At 44.7% G+C, this 22,991-nt stretch overlaps 1 protein-coding gene across 2 annotated transcripts in view; it reads right to left on the bottom strand.

The window, feature by feature from the left end:
• Window positions 1-22,991, bottom strand: part of ITGB5 (integrin subunit beta 5) — a 123,130-nt gene that overhangs the window by 34,444 nt on the left and 65,695 nt on the right. For both annotated transcript variants that reach the window (XM_075000931.1, XM_075000932.1), the window contains one exon: window positions 18,297-18,726. In XM_075000931.1, coding sequence (XP_074857032.1) covers window positions 18,297-18,726 — 430 coding nt within the window. The remainder of the gene's footprint in view (window positions 1-18,296; window positions 18,727-22,991) is intronic.

Here is a 22,991-nt window from a genome sequence, read left to right as displayed (position 1 = left end):
TGTCAGTAATGTGCTAGACAATATTGCCCTCCCATTGTCCAGCAAATTTCCTCATCTAGCACCAGTCAGGTCCCAAAGGTGCTGGACGAGAAAGAGGTTCAACCTATACACCATCTATCTGGTCTAAAAGTGAAAATGCCTGGACCCATCTGAAACTGCAGGGAGTTTATGTAAGCAAAATGCAATCACCAGAGGAGTTGAAATACTTTACTTCTTACCAAAAGCAACAAAGGTTCTTTAATGACCACAGGTGGTGCCTAGGAATGAAAGGTTTACATTTCATTAGAAAGAAGACAACTTTGTCAAATCCAGCAACAATGTCACATTTATAGTATGTTCAAGGAGATTTAATGTGATAGAAGCAAAACATGGAGGCTGTGGTCACACTTGGCCAAAATTTTGAAAGGGCCATGCTAATGGCCAAATCAGAGAATACTAACGAGGTGCTGCAATGAATATTTTGTGCCTCATTAGCATGCTGCCGGTTGCAGCACTTCGACAGTGCCGCATTTTGATCGTGCACAGCTCGGCTATGTGGGGCCCTTTTCGAAAGGACCCTGCAGCCGACACGAATAAGGGGATTTTGAAGTCTGGGGGGGTCCTTTCGAAAAGGGCCCCCTGTAGCTGAGCCACGTGCGATCAAAATGTGGCACTTTCGATGGGCCATGGCCGGCAGCATGCTAATGAAGTGCTGAATATTCATTTCAGCACCTCATTAGTAGTCTCTGATTTGGCCATTATTATGGCCCTTTTGAAATTTTGGCCAAGAGTGGTCACAGCCATACTGTGATAATTTTGTGTTAGTCCCATAGAATTCTACACATGAAGCTCAGAAAAATAGGATCGTGTGCTGCTAAAGCAATGCTTGAGTAATTTCAACTGTTTTCAGGGCCAGCCCTCAGCCAAGTTGCTGGCTGGACTGTCAACCATTTTTGTTAGAAATCAGATAAAGCTGACCTCGTCCCCTTTACTGCTGGACAGACTGCCAAGCTACTGCTGGGGAAAAGCAGCTAGGGATTGCTAGCTGGTATTCCAGATACGCAAAGAGGCCCTTAGAACACAGGATGAAAAGCTGGAAACTTACTAGATGGCTGAGGGATAGTGGAGAAAAATCCCCAGAGCTGTCATTGCAGCATAAAGTTGCAGGAAGCAAGGCAGAGAGAGGAGCAAGGTGTACTGGCAAAGGATACAACATAACAGAAGGGCCTCTCTGGGTTCAGTTTGTTTAGCTGCCCAAGCTTCTGAGTTTTGCAAAGTCAGGCTGCAAATGTTTATCACTCTCATCAACTTAAGCATTTCTGCATAGTTAATATTAGTGCTTCCCTGTTCATTTAATTCAATCCCCATTAATTTCTGGAGGGCAGCTTGATGAGATTCCCAGGGCTGCATGTGGCCTTCCAGCAGAAGCTGGCACTTAACCTAGCTCCTGGAGAGCTTCTGTTTCCAGCAGAAAAATCTACAGGAAAGGCCTCTAGTGGTACAATGTCCAGGTCTGACACAGGCCACACTCATCGGAACATTTTAGTTTTTTCAGAAGCCTGAGGCAGAGACTCACAAGTCTGAGCCTTTGTGATGCCTGGATGCAGTCAAGCTAACGGCCGGGTATACAACCAGGTACATCCAGTCCCCTTTCCCAGTCTTGTTACTGAAAGGTGAACAGGAGTCAGGAGTCCATGCTCTGCCTAGCATGTGGGTTGCTGTGGTGAATGCACCCTGAACAGCCACAAGTGGAGAAACTTATTGTTCACACTTTGATGAGAACATCAGGGCTTCTGCAGCTGTGTACCCAAGAGAGGCTTCTCCAGTCAGCAAAGCTGTTTGTCGACAAGCTGATGCTAACTGAGAGCTAAATGTGATTCATCTTCTTTCTGCATGCAGCTCCAGTATGAGACTCGCTCACAAAACCAAACAACATCCATCGTCCTTTCGATTTCTGGAGCCACTTTGCTGTGAATAGGAGGGGAGGAGCCACTGGCAGCAAACCGCTGCCAAACCCAGAGGTCCATATTTGTTCTATTTAACACAAAGGCTAGGGCTAAAGAAAGGGCGGTGTCTGATTTGCGCCGCACTGCACTGCACATCCCTGGGCAACTAAATTAATTCCAGTCGTCCCTTCGCACTTACTTACAAACAACAGACTGAGGAAGCAAAACTGAGGAGAGAGACCAAGGGAGAGAAAACCTTACATTGTTGTTCCACAAAGCCAGAGTACGTGCAGCCCACAGGAACACATAGTACTGTCAAGCACAAAAGAGAGGGAACAAGTTTACAGAGGCAGGCGCAGAGAAGAAAAGGTTCAGAGGTAAATTGAAAAAATCAAAATATAAATAGGGAGAAGACATGGTGAGCCAAGAAAATGCTGCTGGATTTTTACTGTGTCTTATTCAAACTGGTCTCTGTTAGCCATGTGGTGCAAGATCTACACGTTATCATTCCCTGAAGTGGGAATTCTGGCATGTAATATTCCTTTAGTTTCTTTCCTGTCTGAAACTACAAACTCTATGAAGTTTCATAGCCCCCACAGAGCACATGCCCAGCATGATCAGGCAGCATGCCCTTTGCTGCTAGCCCTCCTCATGCAGGATCTCAGCTCAGCCACAGGGATCCCCATGGCCTATAGGACTTTCAATCTGCAAAAGGTCATAAAGCAGAGCTGTGCAGAAACTGATTTTTCAGTTCATTGGCCATTCAAACAAAATCATTTTGGATCAACAAAAACATTTTGTTTAATCCTAAGCAAAATGTTTCCATTTTCAGCTTTTTAAAAAATGTATACACTTGAAATAAATGAAAAATGGAAAGCTACTTTGGATCAAAAAGTTCTGATTTTTTTTCAAATTCCCTCCCCGCCCCAAATATTTTGGTCAAATCAGTACAAATTCACAAAACATTTCAATTAACCTGACACTGCCTTTGGTGGCAAAAAGAGCACCAGCAAAAAATTCTGCCTAACACTAGTATAAAACAAAAAGTGGAAGATTAAGAAAAGATATGCTCAGCTGCCATAGTGATGAATGCAGTAAAAATGCCTGAATTAGATACAGACAGATTTGATGGACGGTTTTTTTCTGAAGGGTGTTTTTGCGCCCCAGCAGTAAAGACCTTTACCCTAAATTCCCTATTTAGAGATTCAGAAAAATACATATCATTAGGAAGTTGACCCCAGACCCATTGTCCTTCAGTCTTTTCTTCAACCCAAAAAACACAGCAGCATCCTAAACCATCATTGTCCTGATTACATTACGAATATATTCCACACTACAGCTGAATGGCCATTTTATCACATTAAGCTGATGCCACAGCATGCATTACACCTCAAGAGGTCTACACTGTATACACAACGAAAGGGAGAGTGATCAGTGCCACCAGAAAGGCTCTCAGTGGAAGAGTAAGAAAACAGCAACAGCTCTAAAACAGGTTGAGGTTCCACCTACATTGCAACCACCACCATTCTGTTGTAACATACTCATCTGATTCAAATACACCAATCACAGCTGATTGCATCTCCACAGTAGCTCATCTACCATCACAATTACATGTTAACCGTGCATACAAGTCCAAACCTCCCTGTCATTGAACTTTGGAACACTTCAAACAAAAAGGAATGTTTTGGAAAGTTATGAGCATGTAAAATGGGAATTGCAACAGTTTGCTCTGCAACCTTAACTACAGTAGGTGCTGCTCAGGCAGGAGTGGACAATGGCAGGCCAGACACAGTTCGCCAGGGCTAACCCCTAACAGGCTGCTGGATGCTTTATGTGCCCGTGTGTCTGCAAGCACAGCTGCTCACAGTTTGTGTTGGCTGTGGGTCAACGTTCCCGGCCAATGGGAGCTGCAGCAATTGACATCTCAGCGACTATCAGGTAAATAAAACGTCAAGACGGCCTGCCAGGGGCTAACCTTGGCAAACTGTGTCTAGACCACAGGACTCTTATTGCCTAGCCATGTATTGGGGAATGACAATAACAAACAACAGATCAACACTCACCAGTACACAATTATATCATGACCAAAGTCTTGTGCAGTTGATAAATCCTAACATCTTACAGACTAAGTCTGCTGCAAAGAGGGTTATGGTGAAGTGCAAGTCATTCTTGCACTGATCTACAGCAGTTCCAAAAAGTGAGTAAGAAAACGCAACAAATGGAAGATGTGGGTCTGCCCCATGAAAGCTCATCACTTAATAAATTATTTTGTTAGTCTTTAAAGCGCTGCATGACTGCTGTTTTGTTGTTCCCAAAGCTGTAATTTGAACATGTCTCCCAGTGGGCTGTTTCAGCTTCCTCTTGGCTTTTGCTACAGACAATCACTGAAGACAATTCCAAACATGTGGTATTTGTAAACCAAACATTCAATACCAACTAAATTTAGTGGGAAGACAAGACGTGTCATTGTCTAGACTCTTTATATACTCTTTTAATAAAACAAGCTTTATTTTAAGGGTCGATGGCTAATGACTTTCCAAGAAGGTACAAGAGGCACATATAAAAGCCAGAGGACTTAGGAACATAAGAGCTGTAGTCCAACTAGTCCAGTACCTCTCTTATTCTGGACAACAACAGATGCTTTTGAAGAAAGCAGTTTCTCCTCTACTGGTGTTCACAACCTCCACATTAGCTGCTGGAAGTGGGCCACATCCTCCCTGACTGAACTGATCTCGTCAACTCTGGCCTTCCTCTTGATTGGGACTCCCTTCTTTTTAAGAGCTTGTATAATTAAACCTGCCTCTGGACTCTCCACTACATTGCATCTGATGAAGCGGGTCTTTGCCCATGAAAGCTTATGCTCCAAAATAGCTGTTAGTCTATAAGGTGCCACAGGACTTCTAGTTGTTGCTTTTTGTTTTGAGTGATGGGGAACAACCTCCTGATCTTTTTCTGTGTAAGAGGAAGAGTTTTTTTCCCCATCTGAATCTCATATTGCCTTTTTCTGCATCAATGAGGACTGCTATTTTCCTGAATCCAAGGAGGCGTTTGTAGACTTGTTGCATTTTGGGTGATCTTTGCAATAATTTGTTTCAGAAAAGTAGAAAAGAATTAAGCATATTTCCCTACTAACATGTGACTCTAGTTTTCCCCTATATTTAAACGTGTATACAAATTGTAAAAGCAGAGATGGGGTCAAACCATTAATATCAATACTTACTTGTCTAAAAAGTTGGAGCTGTTTGGAACTGGGATGTTGATTCAGATCTTTCGTTTGGATCAATCTCAATTTTGATTTTTTTCTTAAGCTTTGCTTTCTGGGGTTTCTTCCCCGCCCAATGGCATGTATCTTAGGACTAAACAAACTTGCACTTTGATATCTCATTTTTCTTGTGAAGGTGAAATGAGTGGAAGGAAAGCAAACATAGGTAGCTATGGATGTTCCAAATCTACTTTTGCAATAGGATAAACCAAGGATTTATTCCAGTGGTAAAGAGAGGATCTAAATCCAAAATTATCAAAGTCTGGATGGGAGGTAAAAGAAATGCTTAACACTTAGCAGTCTTCATCCTACCCCACCCCACCCAGCACATACTTTAGAATCTACTTCAATAAGATACAAGAAATAAATGGACAATTATACGCATTCCACTGGTATCTCTGAATAAGATGCTTCATTACTGCCATTCCTGTTCACATGAACCGTCAATGGCTAAACTGGGGACAAAGGATGGGCTCCCTCTGTTTTATTTTGGGCTTTGCCTAGATACATCATTTAGGCTGTGTCTACACTACAAAGATCTTTTGAAAGAATCCCTTCCAGAAGATCTCTTCCAAAACAACTTCTTTTGAAGGAGTGCATCCACACACAAAAAAGCAGATCAAAAGAGTGATCTGCTCTTTCAAAAGTGAGTGTCCACACAGCCCCCGCTCTTTCGAAAGAATGGTGAAAAGAAATCCATGTATGAAACAGAAATAAGAGTTTGCTGTTGTAAGAGCAAGACCTGTTATACATTTAACCTTAACACCCTTGTTTGTTGACAATTCTAAAGAAGGCCATTAAAGTAGCATTTAACTTCAGAAAGGGAAATCGTACAAAAAAGAGGAATCTAGTTAAAAGGAAATTAAAAGATCCAGGTGAAAAGCCTGCAACTTGTACGGAAACTTTTAAAGAACACTGCAATAGAAGCTCAGATTAAATATATTCTCCAAATTAAAAAAAAAAAAAGAGGAGGATCAACAATACGCCTCTGTAGCTAAACTATGAAGCAAAAGTGGATAGAGACAAAGAGGCATCCTCTTAAAAACTGGAAGTCAATACTACCAAGGAAAATAAAAAAGAACATACACTCTGGCAAATGAGGTTAAAAGTATAATTGGGCAGGCCAAACAAGAGAATTTGAAGAGCAGCTAGACTAGATGCATGGCCAGACAGAATCCACATTTAAATGTGCTACAAAGAGCAAGAGCAACCTGTGAGTGAAACTGCTGCTGCTTATCGCTGTCCAAGTCAGTCCTCGTTACACTGGCAATTCCAGTCTGCTCAACTCAACCTTATGTTTCCTTGCACTAATCCATTTGACAACAGAAAGTGGCACAAGCTCGGCCTAATGGTTCTAATTCAGCCAGAAAGGAAACAAGTCATGGAGAGAAGGTCCCATATTAGGCTCACTATCTCATACAATATGTATGCAGAGTCCATGTGAACCCTTACAGGCGCCAAAACAGGCAGGAAGAAAAACACAGTTTAAATATGCAAAGAAGTAATACCTGTAAAAGCTGATGATCAGGGTTAGCTTTTTAAATGATCACATTAAAAAGGACGCAGCCCCTCATTCCTTAATTCAGAACTCACATGAACTACGTGAGCTGTAATTAGGACACAGTAAGTCTTAATGCGGTTTTGTTTAACTTAATTTGTTTCCTAATTGATATGTTATCCTAGTTCAGCTGAACTTTTTTATTTGTTTTGACATATGAAATGCTTTGAATTAGTATTTTGGTTATTGATTTTATTAAGTTAGGACGAAACTGTGTAGCTGAATTAAGGTTAGTACAAATTCACAGACTTATGGATTTGAGGCCAGGTCTAGTCTGATCTGCTGCTCATTGCAGACCACAGAAAGGGTGTGGGGAACCTCTAGCATGTTTCCAGTAACATGCTTAATTTCATCCAGTCCATGGCAAATGTCTGTGCTGCAGGCCAGAAGCCCTGAGCCTTGTTTTTCCCTCCTTGGGCTGGAGCTGCGAATGCCGGCATGTGACGGTCAGGGAAGCGCTACATGCTGTCTTCACCTGCTGGTGATGCTCTGGCAGCTCCCAATGGCCAGAAACTGTGGCCAGTGGGAACTGCAGGGTTGGTGCATGGAGCCCCACCCTCAGGACATGTTGACTGCTTCCGAAAGTAACTTGGAACAAGGGCCTATAGAGAGCCTGCCTTAGCCCCACTGCAACACCAAGAGCTGCCTGAGGTAAACAGCCCCGACACAGCACTCCAACCCCTTGCCCCAGGCCAGGGCCCTCTCTTACAATCCAACCCCCCTCATTCTCTGCTCCCCCAAGCTCAAACCGCTTCCCAAACTCCAACCCTCTGGCCCAGCCTGTACCCAGTCACACCCTCTAACTCCCTCCCAGACTCCACCCCACAATGTCAATTCCCAACGTGTTATAGTCAGCCAGCACATCCCCATGTAAATCAACCACTCGACTTGCATGTGAAGAAGGGGAAAAGAGAGATGCTGCTAGTGGAGGAATTAGTATGGAAAATACCTTCCAAGCATACACCACGGTAACGGTAATCAGCATCTGTCTCTTCATCTCCACTTTGCAACCCACATGTCTCATTGCTTCCTGCTGCCATCTCTGGTTCAGCAGTTGAGAGCAGGAAAGGGAGATCTAGACCAGTGGTTCTGAATCAGGGGTACCTGTACCCTTTGGGGTACTCAGAACTCTTCCAGGGGGTACATCAACTCATCTAGCTATTTAACTAGTTTTATAACAGACATATAAAAAGCATTATTGAAGTCAGTACAAATTTGATACAATGACTTGTTTGTGCAGACCTGTGTTTTACACACCCAGATTTAAATACAATAGTTATATTCTAATTCATTTATTTTATAACGTTATGGTAAACATGACAAGGTAAGCAATTTGTCAATAATAGTGTGTTGCAACACTTTTTTATTTTAAGGTCTGATTTTAGAAGCAAAGTTTTTAAAAGTAGGATAAACTTTGGTCTTGTGTGCTCCCATCAGACTCCCAAACGGTTACACTTATCTGGAAAGGTTGAGAACCACTGCTCTGTAATAGTCAGGCAATTATTCAGAAAATGCTTTCGTAAGTCCTAGAACACTAAACATACTAGTAACATTACTCTGCAGTACAACTTGCTCTGATACAGTAGAACAAATGTGTTGCAATGGTAGGAAAAACATGGTGTATCTGAAATTTTTGTTTTGGGAAGGGGTACGTTATAAAAAAGGCCGAGAAACACTGATCTAAAGAACACACAGCACAGCAAGCTCTTTCTTATCCAGAGACCTTGGGACTGGGAGGTTGCCAGATGTTCAAATATGCCCATTAACAGAGAGCAGCTGCTGGATCCGTGTCAGCGGGGTGGGGGATCATGCCAGCCCCAAGACTGGGAGCCGGCTGGGGTGTGGAGCTCCATTGGCAGCCCCAGCCAGCCCTGCAGCTGGGAGCTGACTAGGGTGTGCAGCTCTGTTGGCAGCTCCAGTCCCGTGGAGCCGGCAACCCCAGGGCCAGGGGAACTCAGACAGCAGCTCTGGTGCTGGGGAGAGCTCCTCTGGATCACGGAGCTCCACTGATAGCCCTGGGGCTGGGGGCTGGATGGGGTGCAGAGCTGGCAGCTCCAGCCCTGGGAGCCAGCGGAGCAAACCCCAGCAGCCCCAGGGCTAGGAGGTGGCAGGGTCACAGAGCTCCGCTGGCTACTCCGGGCTCGGGGACCCTGCTGGGGCCGGGAAATGTTGGGAGCCCCTCTGGCACCTTGGAGGGAGGCAGGACAAGCACTGAGCAAGCTGGCTGCCAAGGGGCAGGGTGATGCTCGTGTGCTCAGTTCTGCTCTCAGAGGGTGAAGCAGTGTCTTGTTTGTGCTGGTTATATGAACACAGGATAAACCAGAGTTTACTGCTCTACTATATACCTTCCTAACAGATGAACAATGGTCTGTGACCCAGGAAGCATGTTTGAGTTCAGCTTACGGACTCCCTTCCCCCTAAGTCCTTCTAACCTCCACAAGCAACCACTGTTGCAGTGGCACATCAAGAGCCTTCAAACTGCTGCGAATGAGTTGGGCCTGTGATCTCTAACCAAACAGCTGGTACAAATGACTGCTCAGTAATCTGACAGACTACAGTAAAGCAACTTGGCTTCAATCCCCAAAACTGAGCTTCAAAACATGTCAGACTATTTGGGAGCTGCTGCCCAGCACTGTATCTTCAACCCCCTGTAACAGCTGCAGAACTACGCATACTGAGAAAGTATAGGCTACATGTGAACTTCAAAAGCAGCAGCTAAAGAGACTACATTTTTCCCCCACAGCTACATGATTCATCTTTATAGCATCACATCTGCAGCCACTGCACAATCATAACATTGCACAATCCTTTAAATGATATTTTGTCCAAATAATATCTCCAATAGACTTCTTGTTTCCCACACCCTTTATCTCCACATTCTCCATTCAACGCACTGCATTAACCTTAGGATTTTGCTTATCCAGTTTTGCAAGAACTCAAAACGGGGGCGGCGGGAGAGGGAAGGCTGACTTGACAAAAACATTACAAGTGTGGTTTAGGCTTCACTCTCATATGAATGCCTCTTTCACTAGGCACAGTGCCCCGTTCTGACATGCACTAAATGTGCCTTGGAAAGGACCCAGACATCAGAGTCATTAGACAAAGTAAAAACAAGCTCTCTCGCTTTCCCCTCAAAAATCCCAAACTATTAACCCACACCCTGTGAGTTGTTACATAAAATGTTTACAGTAGCTAGGGTTCCTTGTTATGCCTACCACAGTTCTAGGCTGAAATTTCCAAACTTACTTTTAAAACTAAAATTACCTCTCTCAGCACAAGTAGCCTCATTTTCAGAGCTATTAGACACCCAGACCTGTCTGGAATGAACCTGGTATTTGGGTCACTCACTTCCAATGCAAGAGCACAGAGGTGACTGGAGAGAGAGGACACGGGGTCCACTGACAACAACGACCACCATTCTCCAGCCCAGGAAAGGGCTAGGACGACTTCCCTCTGCCCCAGGCTTTGCCTTGCCCAGCTCTTACTCTGCCCCTTCTCCATCATTGCGATACTCCTCCCCCTGTATTTTCCCCCAACTGATGCAGCCCGGAGGACCAGAGGCTGGAGCGGGTGCTGCCAGCAGGGGGCTTCCCCCCACAACACTCACTGGCAACAGCAGCTAAGCAATATGGCTCCAGCTCACTCCGCTCCCCAACCACATCACTTCACTTCCTGTCAGTGAATGTGGGGGCCGTCCTGCCCCTCCTCCACGCGACACACTGGGAGATCACAGCGAGTTGGGACTACATTGCTCCACTTTCTCCACCACGGCTGGTGAGTGCAGGGGGCACAGGGGTGGGTAGACCCCTGCTGCAGTGCCAAGTCCCCGTTGGACACTGGCCCCGCTGGCAGCTGGAAGGCTGCAAAAGATTTGCTCGTTCTCAGCACCTCTAAGGATCAGGTACTTAGGTAGGTGTCTATTGCTGCACCACAGGCAAAGCTAGTCTCTGTTAATGGAAATACACGTGTAATTTGCTGACTTTCAATGAGACATGGATTCCTAAGTCACTATTGAAAATGAACCTGTAAGGGCTTTTGCATACTTATTCCATGGTGTTCTACACCCAAGTACCCATATGCTGTCTTCTCCCAGAGCATCTGCTCTTGAGAGGCACTATAGCCTAGTTGTTTAGCACAAAGAACGATTCTTGGTTCAATCCCCAGATATGCCATTGAAATTTGACCTGCAAAACTGTGAGTCTTTGTATAATAGTTACAATAATTAATGTGCATAAAAGTTAGGTGGGTGTCACAAGGATCAATTAATATTTGCAACATGCTTCATAAAACACAGAGCCTGCTCATGCTTTTTAAAATAGAGGGCATAGACTAAATTCCTGATCCCACTGGCCCACTAAATCTTCATACGAATAAGTTCTGTGTCAGGTAGTGGGAGAAGTTGTCTAGAATTTACATCAACATTATTCTTTATTTGTACTGCATCTGCACCGAGAGGCCCCATCCTGTTATATTAGGCACTTTGCAAACATAACAGAAGAGTTGGTCCTTGTCTTGAAGAGTTACAGACAAGGGGAAGCTATAACATACCCACCAGGAGGGAGAATAGCCAGGAACTAATTCAACAGCATGAATTTGAACCAACTTCCTATAAAGCTACTGTTAAAATGCAGTAGGACGCTGCATGTAACAGATTATCAAGATATACCCGTGTCTAATTTAAAAAAAAACATAGGAATATGCCTTTTCCTTCCTCACATAGCAATCAAATATTACAGATCAGAACTCAGGCTATGTCTACACTTACCGGAGGAGCCACTCATTTAGGGTCAATCTTCTGGCGTTCAATTTAACGCACCTAGTGGGGACATGCTAAATCCGCAGTGCCCAATATACTCCCCATTCACCACATGTGCCGAGCGGGGAAGTGGACTGTGGCAAATGCAGTTCAGTGGCTCAGGAGAGCTGCACACAAGGGGCGTGCCCCTCTGGCCGCTCTGTGCACGTGCCCCACCACACAGTGGGACAAATGCATGATGGCAGCAGTGCAGGAGGCTTCTCCAGCCCCAGTGGGCTTGGGCGGCTTGTGCAGCAGCCCCAAGGGATTGAGTGGGTCAGACGGCTCGTGAAGTGCAGTGGCTCAGGGGCTTGCGCTGTGCGGCTCCAGTGAGTGATCTTGGGGAAGAGGGGTGGCCTGGCTCGGGAAGGCACACCTGGGGGGGTTGTCCAGCTGGGGGGGGCAGTGCCTCACTGCTGGGGGGAGGGGGTGTTGTGGCAATGTGGTAAATTTCTCTTGGACACCACTGCACTAAATCAAAACCATCAGAATCTACAGTCAGCCCTGGTACTCCTCATTGCTGGGAGGAGTAAAGGAGGTCGATGGGGAAGTTTCTCCTGTCGACCTGCTGTGCAGATGGCCAGAAAAATCAGTCTAGGACCTGGCCTCAGAGCTGTGCATTTCCCACCATGATGTGCATCACTGTGCTGTACTTAAAAAGCTTGTCTATTTTCAGCATTCAGTGACAGCTGTCTGTCTATATCCGTCAGGATGCCATGATGCTCTTTCAAGAGAAGAGCACAAGCAGACTGTCAGTGGATTTAGGAAACAGCAACTTCCTGTTTAGCCTAGGCATGGTACATTCATCATTGCAACAGTCAACTGCTTCATTTTTCAAGTGGCGGGGGGAACCAAACTTGCAGTGAAATTCTGTTTGCTTGTCTCTTATGTTTGGGGGACAATGACATGTCTACAAAACATTCTCTGCCTCCTGCCCAGGAACTGTGTTTACAACAGCTACGCTTGGACATGTGAAACCATGGAACAAATGTCACAGCATTGTAAACAGCTGAAAGCAATCTTAGTCAACAGTTACAGTGCACCAAACACTAGCATATTCTTTTCACAGCCATTCTTCATGGACACATGCTACAGGAGTGCCTCTCAATAGTATGGCTATTTTACAGGACTAAACATTATCTTGAGTAAGCACGAGTTCCATCCTATTTAGTGTGGGACACATATTTAGGTGCATGATACAGTTCTACATCTAGATTGACATTCTTGTTTCCCTTTAGAGTGACTATCATCCACTCGTTCTGGTGCATGGAAAGACAACCTCCATATACTGCTGTCTACAGCAGTTTCTGCACTGGGAACGGAGAAAAGAACAGCAAGTGCAACCTAGCTCTTTGGTAATAACTGAGGAAGAAGCTAAGGGTATTTCTTACAGGGAGTTATCCATTGGGAACAAAGTTTTGGCATACAGGTTCAAGGGAGATGCTTACAAATGAAGACAGGAAGGAGAGCTCTCTTTCACTGACTGCTGTGTTGAGCCATGTGCAGTGCAGCTCCTAATGCTCTCAAACTGAGAAGTCAGGGAGTTATTTCCTACCAATAGAGCACATTAGAACGTTTGCTGATTCATTAACTAGTCATTGTTTTATTAAAGTAATACTGGGGGTGAGAGGTGAGCCCTAGTCACAAAGTGTGGATCAAGACACGCACTGCTGGAAAAGATGGTGGCCAACAGACATTGCTGAGCCCTGGGCAAGGTGGAACTGAACAGGCGGGCCCTTGTGCAGAGGGGTGGGGCTGATGAGCGGCTTCCCTCAGCCAGCCCCTCAGCACCACCTGACATGCCACCCAAGGCTCCAGCAGCAGCAGTTTAAAGGCCCAGCCTCCAGCTGCTGCCATTGCTGCTGTAGCAGCAGGGGCAGCTGGGAGCCCCAGGCCCTTTTAAATCAGTGGTCTCTGAAGCAGCTGTCTCCTTTCCTCCCTGCCCTGTCAGCAGGCCTGCCTGAGAAAGTTTGGAGATGTTAGATCCAGGGATACCAGAAATTGTCCCACCGCAAAACTGGGTTGTGACTTCCCCAAAGGTCAGCCTTGCTCATCCAAAATAGGGGTTTTCACTCAGGCCCAGCGATAGCGAGAAAGATGTAGAAATGTCCCTGATTAGCTGCTGGCTGGGATACCGTACCTGTGGGCAGGCCAGTGGAACGGCACTTGGCAGACATGGGCTCTGTTTCCAGCTCTGTCACAGAACTGTTGTATGACCTTGGGCAGGTCTCTATACTGCTCTTTGCCTCTGTCTTCCCTAATTCTTTCAGGGTAACAGTTGTCTTTTATTACATGTGTAAACAAGTGCCTCAGAACTTGGCCTCAGCTAAGGCTTTAGACGTTACAGCCAGACAAATATGATAAAGGTCTGAAGTGCTTTATATGTTTAAATCTATCTTCTGAACTGTTTCAAACCCCACAATCTAAAACCACTTGGCTGATGGTTGAGATGCCAGAAGCACTTTGTGGCCTATCCCCTGCATCTTGGGGCACTTCCCATGATGCACAAGGGTGCACAGGCAGGACTAAATTGCTGATGGGGGTGAATCAATATGAACAAAGCCCGGGAACACAGGCATGTGTGGGAAAAAAAACCAACTCCCCCGCTTTTCTTTTCATCTACCTTTTAAACTTCATTTCTGACTGAAGATGCCAATGACTAATAAAAACCTAGGAAAATCTAATAAAACCAGATTAACAGATTCTAAGGCCAGAAGGAACCAATGTGATCATTTAATTTGCTGTTCTGTATGACACAGGGCAGAAAATGTCTCCAAAATAATTCTGTTTAAAGTGGAAAAAGCCTTTTAGAAAAACATCAGTCTTAATTTAAGAATTGCCAGTAACAGAAAATACACCGCAACCCTTGGTAAATTTTTCCCTTGGTTCATTCCTCCTACTGTTAAAAATATAGGCCTTATTTCCAGTTGAAATTCATCTGGCTTCAACTTCTTACCACTGGATCTTGTTGTATGTTTGTCTGCTAGATTAAAGAGATGATTTTTAAATATTTTTTCCTCGGGTACCTATTTACAGACTGTAACTGAGGCACCATTTAACCTAGTGTTTCCCAAACAGTAGGTCTTAACCCAACTGTAGGTTACAGTAAATGTCTAAGTCAACTGTCACTGACCCACCCCCACCATAAATCACTCTGCATACTGTGCGTGCGCTGGGAGTACTCCTGTCTACCAGGACCACTTAGGGTGCATCTACACTAGGAACTAACTTCCAAGTTAACTCTGAAGTTAGAGGCTACTTCGAAGTAGCCTCCGGTGCATCCAAGTTTAACTTAGAAGTAGGGTGTGTGTATACGCCCAACTCCCAAGTCTGTTACTTCAAAGTACGCAACTTCAAAGTTATTTTTGTAGTGTAGACACGGCCAAAGAGGTGTTGGTGAGGCCAGAGGCAACGAGTGCTGGGATTCTGCCACATGCTCCTGCCCTGCCCCTGCCCCCGCCCCCCCCACGCTCCGCCCCTCTCCATCCATGATCATCTCCCTCCCACCTCTGCTGTGCTTATGCCCCGTCCTTTCTTTGTCTCTGCTCCCTCCCCTGCTCCGCCCCCACCGGCCTCTTCCTGCAGAAGCACTGCACCACTTCCAGTAAGCAGCCTGAGAACAGCAGGAGCTAGGAAAAGAGCCAGGCCTTTTAGACATGAAATGATCTCGGGGAGGTAGCTAATTCTCTCCAGGACACAGACAGCAGGAGCCCATCCACAAAGGTTGGAAAAGTGAGAACATGGCTCTGAGTGGAGCTGAGCAGAGGACTTGGGCCAGTGCGTTAGCAATGTGGACAGCACATAATTTTCCAGGCTTTTTTTTTTCTTTAGTTTGGTGTTTGAATTAAAAACCATTAAAAATAGTAGTTAAGTGTACACACACAGTATACAGGCAATGGTGGGTCCCCAGAAAAGGACAGATGTTGAGTTTCCTTAATAAAAAGCTTGGGACCACTGTCTTGGTCTTTCTTTCCTATAATAAATAGAGTCTAACACTCTACAATGTGTTTTCCAACCCAACAAATTCCTAACATAGCCACACAACCGTGACAGTCTGAACAGAGCAAAGTGCTGCACAACGTCAGGTATACAATGGATAAGACATACAAAGATATTGGTATGTGAGTTAAAAAAACAAAAAACAAAAACAAAAATACAAGATCCCCAAAGGTGACTCTGAGCAGAATACGGAGCACAGTCCATTCAAGAGACACCAGATTTATCTGAGAACCACAATATAGCTTTGCATATTCTTAGCCTGCCAATAGTATTGGATCCTGCCACAGGAATAAGTAAGACACCACATGGAAGAACTCAAAGCCAGCTTTCACACTTCCATCTGAGAATGCTGCCCAAGAGAGTAATACAGACTCTCCCTCTCAGCCTTTAAATAGAAACTTTAGAAAAACAGCAGGGTAAAGATGTTACTGCCAGCTAGTTTGGTTCTGCAATGGAGTCCTAGCTCTACAACCGAGCAAGATCAGGGAAGCTCTGTGTGCTGGAGAAGATCCATAGTAGCATTAACACAGCCTAAAAATAAATCATGTATGGTAATACTTTGCATTATAGCTTATGCAGCGCTGGTGATTGGATACATCATGAATGGAGAAAAGCTCCTCCATGATTCTATAGAGGACCGCATGCACTAATGAAGGGGAGTGAAGGGATAGCTCAGTGGCTTGTGCAGCTGCTTGCTAAACCCAGGTTTGTAAATTCAACCCTGAAAGGGGCTATTTAGGGAACTGGGGCAAACTGAAAAAAAAAAAAAGGTGGCAGGGATGGTGATAGGCCCTGCGCTGCACACAGGAGACCAGACTCAATGACCTCTCAAGGTCCCTTCCAGTTCTATGACATAGGTATATTACCACAATTATTTTTTATTATTAAGAGGCTATCTTTTAGATAAGGCAAAGAGGTACAGCCATGTTGTAACCATCTTGGTTACCACAATCTTGTGGCTCACTGAGATGAAGGAGGCCCACTCATGATTTAAGGACAACAATAATTCTCATGAGATTTATGACAAAATCATGAGAGTTGACAACATTGTGACTGTGGACAATTGGATTCTTCCTATTTAAAACTCCCACTGCGGTTTTGATTGGACACTGCTCATCTTCCCTGTTGCAGCTGGGAGGGTTCCTGGGACAGAATAAAAATGGGATTGCATGATTCTTTGTGTCGTTTTGTTCTATTCAATAGCAACTGTCTTCTGACTCAGATGTAGCTGCACTGCAACGGAGGCTGCCATGCCCCCAAATGTATATGATGTAGTTTGTGAAGACCTGGGCAATCCTTTACGAGTAAAGATGTCACTGTAAATATAATAGCCAGCAGTCAGCAGAATGGCATGAAGAGTTTTTGAAGGGTCAGTTCCCTGTGCAATCACCCCCATTGCCTTGCCTGCCCCTGTCCCCCATCCCCATCCCCCGGGGCATCACGAGACAGGTCTTCTAGACATAAAAAGACAAAGTTAACAATACACAGAAAGAGTCATATGAGCTGCCTCTGCTTCTCCCTGGAAAGGCTCTCAGCTAAAGAATTGCAGAATGAGAGCAAATGTCTGTTAGGAGACCAGTTCTGTGACAGGACAGGGTGTGACTAACCTAAGGCTGACTCATCATTCAGCAAAATCCTCATTTAATGCAACGAGTGAGATAATCAACAAGGTGATTCAAGCCCCTCGGCTAAGGACAGTGAAAAGACAGACAGGGGCTACGTCTACACGAGCCCCAAACTTCGAAATGGCCACGCAAATGGCCATTTCGAAGTTTACTAATGAAGCGCTGAAATGCACATTCAGCGCCTCATTAGCATGCGGGCGGCCGCCGCACTTCGAAATTGACGCGGCTCGCCGCCGCGCGGCTCGTCCCGACGGGGCTCCTTTTCGAAAGGACCCCACCTACTTCGAAGTCCCCTTAGTCCCATGAGCTGATGGGAATAAGGGGACTTCGAAGTAGGTGGGGTCCTTTCGAAAAGGAGCCCTGTCGGGACGAGCCGCACAGCGGCGAGCCGCGTCAATTTCGAAGTGCGGCGGCCGCCCGCATGCTAATGAGGCGCTGAATGTGCATTTCAGCGCTTCATTAGTAAACTTCGAAATGGCCATTTGCGTGGCCATTTCGAAGTTTGGGGCTCATGTAGACACAGCCAGGAAGAGAGATGACAAACTACAGGCTCTCAGGGTAGTGAGATCTCTCACCCCATCTAGCTGAACCTCTCACAGCAGGTGGGATTCATGGTCTGTCAGGACTTTGTGTGGACATGCACAGAACAAAAGTGGTTGCTGCCTGCAGTTATAATGGGGATAGAGCATTTCAAAGACAGAAAGCTGTGTAGGAGAGGCAGGAAAAAGTGGATGTTGGAAACTTTTTCTCCTTGTCCATGAGGCTGGGCAAAATCTCTCCAAAGCATACAGGAACGCATGAGCTGGGGAGACGGTGAAATTTGAAAAGATTCATTCTATGTTTGCTAAACTTACTGGACCCTGATGCAATTATTTTTTCCAGTTTAAACTGGGTTAATACCCATATTTACTGGTACAGTGTCCGAAAGTAGTCTTTCCTGGGAAATTGCTAACCCTGTATTGAAGGAAGAGCCCAAATGTCAGCACTGAACGAACACACAGCAATTTGCAAATACCAGCCTATGAAGCACGGTGGAGTGGTCTAAAATAATTTCTCAGCCAAGCACTCAGAGGAGATCTGGTAGTGGGTGACAGCTTTTAAATGAAAAGTGCAGAGAGGGATGCTCACTCACCTGAACAGAGGACACCCTTGTATCTGGCACAGGAGAAGTCATCACATTCACAGAACAATCCATAGATCCTTCCAAACTCACTCTTGTAACAGACGCAGTCGTTGCAGCTGCATTCCCCCCGGCCACTGCAGACAGGTTTACCTTCTGCCTCCCGGCACAGATTCTGGTACATGTTCCCGCTCTCTCCCTCTTCGCATTCACACTTGGCTCCCAAATAGCCTGAGTCACATTCACATAATCCACAGGCATAAGTCCCATTGCCACTGCACTTGCTGCTGTTCTGTTCTGTCTGCTTCGCACATCCACAAGCGCAGTTGTAAGCCACCTCTACCTCCAACGTGTCCCGGAACCCAGCTGGCTTTATGGTGAAAGTGTGGGAGGTGTTCTCAGCAGGGCAGCTCCGAGCTTCTACAGACACCTCAAAGGAAACCTAATGAGGAATGTTGAGATATTAAAAAAAAAAAAAAAAATTAGTTGTGAGCTTAAATTGAAGTTTCTGAAACATCAAACAGCAGCATGGTCCAGGGGGACAGGTAGGGGCCCGAGATATAGGAGACCTAGCTCTGCCGTGAGACCTTGGGCAAATCACCTCTTCATTTCCCTTTCTAACTCATTGGTGCTCTTGTCTGTTTAGACCAGTGTTTCCCAAATGGTGTTCTGCGGAGCCCCACGGATCCACAAAGTGAAAATAAGGGTCTGCAAGAAAATTCCTCTGCAGCTCTCTGCCCTGCTTCCACTGAAACAACAGAACTAAACTCAGTTGGTTTAATGGCCAGCAGTGCGGCGGGAGGGATCCGGCCGTTAAACCAACTTAATTTAATTCCATGATTTCACTGGTGGCAGGGCAGGGAGCCACAGAGAGTCCCTCACTCACACTGCTACCTAAGCAGTCACAGCTCTCTGGTAGGCATGGCTCGGCTCACCCCCACCAGCCTTCCACACCAGCCTTCCTTCCGCTTGAGGATAAGGGATGGATTTGGGGGCTGAAGTGGGTAAAGCCTGGAGATGAGGGCAGGTTTGGGAGCCGAGGGAGTTCAAGTCTGGGAATGGGGTTTGGCAAAATTCTTTCAAGTTTAAAAGGGTTCCATGGCCAAATAAAATTGGGAAACACTGGTTTAGACTGTACCCTTTTCAGGGCAGGGATCATCTCTCCTCATGTGTATGCATGCTGTTTAGTGCATAGGGGCCCTGATGTTGAGGCCTCTAGAGATTATTGTAATACAAATAATTACCAAATAACAAGGTGTTGAGAATTTCACAGGTTCTAGAATTTAAAAAAACAAAACAAAATAAAACAAAACAAAAAACAAAAACAACTGTCAGAACTTAAAAGCAAGATTCAGCTTGAAATAAGGACAACCCAGGACATTATAGACCAGTCAGCTTAACTTCAGTACCAGGAAAGGGGTTCAATTAATTTGTAAACACCTAGATGATAATATGGTGACAAGTTACAGTCAGCATGGATTTCTCAAGAACAAATTTTGGCAAACAAACCCAAAAGCTGTCTTTGACAGGGTAACAAGCCTTATATAGGGGGAAGCAGTAGCTGTGATATAGCTTGGCTTTAATAAGACTTTTAATACAGTCTCACAAAACCTTCCCAAGCAAAATCTGGGACGTACATCCTAGGTGGAGTTACTTTGAGGTGGGTGCATAACTGGTGGGAAAACCATTTGCAGAGAGAGGCATTATCCCATTCAATATTATAATCAATTATTTAGATAATGACATAGGCAGTATGCTGTGCTCTTTGGGGAAAATACCAAGCTGGAACGGGTGGCAAGTGCTTTGGAGCATATGGTTAAAGCTGAAAATCATCTGGACAAACTAGAGAAATGCTCTACAGTAAATAGGATGAACTTCAATAAAGATACATGCAAATTACTCCACTTAGGAAAGAACAATCAACTGCACACATACAAAATGGGAAATGACTGTCTAGGAAGGAGTACTGTGGGAAGAGATCTGCAGGTCAGTGGATCACAAGCTAAACATGAGTCAATAGTATAAGACTGTGGCAAAAAAAAAATCATAATTTTGGGCTGTATTAGCAGGAGTGCTGTGAGCAAGACACGAAAAGTAATTCTGCTCTACTCTGTGATGATTAGGTTTCAGCTGGAGTATTGTGTCCAGTTCTGGGCACCACACTTCAGGAAATAGGAAGACAAGTTGAAGAAAAGTCCAGAGAAGAGTGACACAAAGAATAAAACGTCTAAAAATCATGACCTATGAGAGAAGACTGAAAAAACTGGGACTGTTTAGTCTGGAGAAGAGAAGACTGAGAGGGGGCATGGTAACAGTTCTTCAGTACATAAGGAGGAGGGAGAAAAATTGTTTAGGACAAGAAGCAATGAGCTTAAATTGCTGCAAGGGAAGTTTAGGCTGGACATTAGAAAAAACTTCCTGTCCAGTTAGTTAAGCACCAGAATAAATTGCCCAGGGAAGTACTGGAACCTCCATCATTGATGAGCAGGCATATTAGAGACAGTGTGGATAATATTTAGTCTTGCCACAAGTGCAGAGGACTGAACTAGAGATGACCCCCAAGGTCCCTCCCGGTCTCACAATTCTACTTTAAATACAGAGGGTAAAAACTGACATTGAGTGGTCCTGTTCATTGTCTTGCATGATTCTCTTGCCAATGTGCGCAAAGAACATTTGTTTGTTTTTCTGATTTCCAGGTCCGACACATAAAGTAGGATCTCAAAGTCGAGCTGCGATCTTTCTAGCTTGTTTGTGTAACAGGTTTTAAGATGGATCTTGACAAATTTATGAATGGGATTGTATGGCAGCATTACCTATAGCAGAAGACTGAACTTGATGACCCAGGAGGTCCGTTACAGTCGTGTTCCTCAACATACCAATGATAAAGATCCCACGAGCCAAATGCTGCTCTTCCTTACACCTATACAATCTCACTGCCTTCACTGTGGCCATGCAGGTGTAACACAGGGCAGAATCGAGCCCTGCAAGGAGATCCAAGTTAACAATTCTTGTGCTGGAGCATGAGCTGGAATAGACTCTACCTCTCATGTCACTGTAGGTGAACACAGCTAATAGGAGCACAACTTATTTTTGTCCTGAAGTAAGCGGTTCTGAATTCACACAAGGACAGGTCCATTGAGCAACAAGTGCAGTTTGTACACAGCTCCTCAGCCAGGCAGATTTGCCCTTTGGGTTTTATTCTGCGTGGAGGTAGCAAGAAGTTTATTATGCCTTTGAAACAGTATTGCAGGTTTCAGTTTTAAATGTTTCGTGAGAACACCTGGAACTCAGAATTGTGATATTGCCTCTGGCCTCTTGCATATTGAAAGTGTCATTCTACCTTGTTAAGGGAGGTTAAAAATACCATGATCCAGGTGAAAGGAGCACAAGCATAAAACAGACATTTAATCTTAGCAAACTGCAAAATATAGATTCCCCACAGTAACATCTATTTCTATTTAAAAAATGCTCCACCTGGTTCCTGGGGCGGGAAGCACATTGTGTTAGTATGTTACGTTGCCTAAAGGGTTAGCTAAATCCTAGCTGAGGAGTGTTTCAGTCTCCTGGTAGGTATACAGGTGTTCCTGAGAAGCAACATGTGGTTTAAATATCTTGCTTGCATTACTATTTTAACAAAGCATTTTGAATCTAAGCTGGAACCAGCTCTAGCTCCACGTGTTTATGCTGCATTTAGATGGAATAAATGTCATCCACTAGCCAAAATGTTTAATTGTTGGGGGCAGCTCCTTCTAAAAGAAGCCACAAGTACAAAAGAGAAGATCTGCAGTAATATTAGCTTTATCAGCAATTAGTGGTACTTTTCTTCATTATTACTCACTCTGGTTTCTGGGTATGGGGGATGGAGTTCTAACAGAAGCTGCCACACTATTCTATTTAAAGAATTAATGTAACAATCTGGCAAAGGTTAACAGATATTTAGTCAGATTTTCATGATATCAGGAAACCAGGGTCGGGGTCAAAATATGCACAGCTGCATAATTTATTGGTATGTGTAATGTCCACAACTGGATAGGGAAATAAGGTGCAACAGGTCAGTAGTGAACACAAATTCCTGATTTACACATGGAATCAGGATAGGCGTAAAGGCAAAATTGAGCATGCAACCGCACAAGCCACTTTTTCATAAGTGGCTCAATCTCCTGAACTTTTGAGAAATCAGTCCTACCTTTTATCAAACTCTCCACCCATACAACTTTATCGTTATTTAGACGGATATCTCTGCTAGAATTTGCTTCTCTCATTATATATGCAGCACTTTATCATCCCCATTCATTCTGTGATGCAGGAATCAAGGTGAGAGATTTTCTCTTTAAGAACCAAGAGCATCTTACAGTCAAGCACTTGGACTATGAAGAATGAAAAAGTCTTGCCAGTTTATAGGCTGGAGGGATTGGCTTTGGAGAGTGCCTGTGGTTACTAAGAAACAACGGAGTGCTACTTCACATCTTGCAGTCCAGCTACATGTAAGCAGGTGAGGGAAAAAAAACATTGAGATCTTTGCATGGAAGGCATTACATTAGTGCAAAGCATTTTCATTCCAGGCCTCTGAATAAACCCCTCTCTTACCCAGTACAGTCACTTGGATTTATTTTGAAGACACAAAACAAAAACAGAGGGGAAGAAAATTCCTTCTCCTCTAAAGAATCACCTCAAGTTCTCTCTGCTATTGGAATACATCTGCTCTGT

The sequence above is a fragment of the Carettochelys insculpta genome, chromosome 8 (assembly GCF_033958435.1).
Source record: "Carettochelys insculpta isolate YL-2023 chromosome 8, ASM3395843v1, whole genome shotgun sequence".
NCBI lineage: Eukaryota > Metazoa > Chordata > Testudines > Carettochelyidae > Carettochelys > Carettochelys insculpta.
This window is presented reverse-complemented; position numbering and strand designations above follow the sequence as displayed.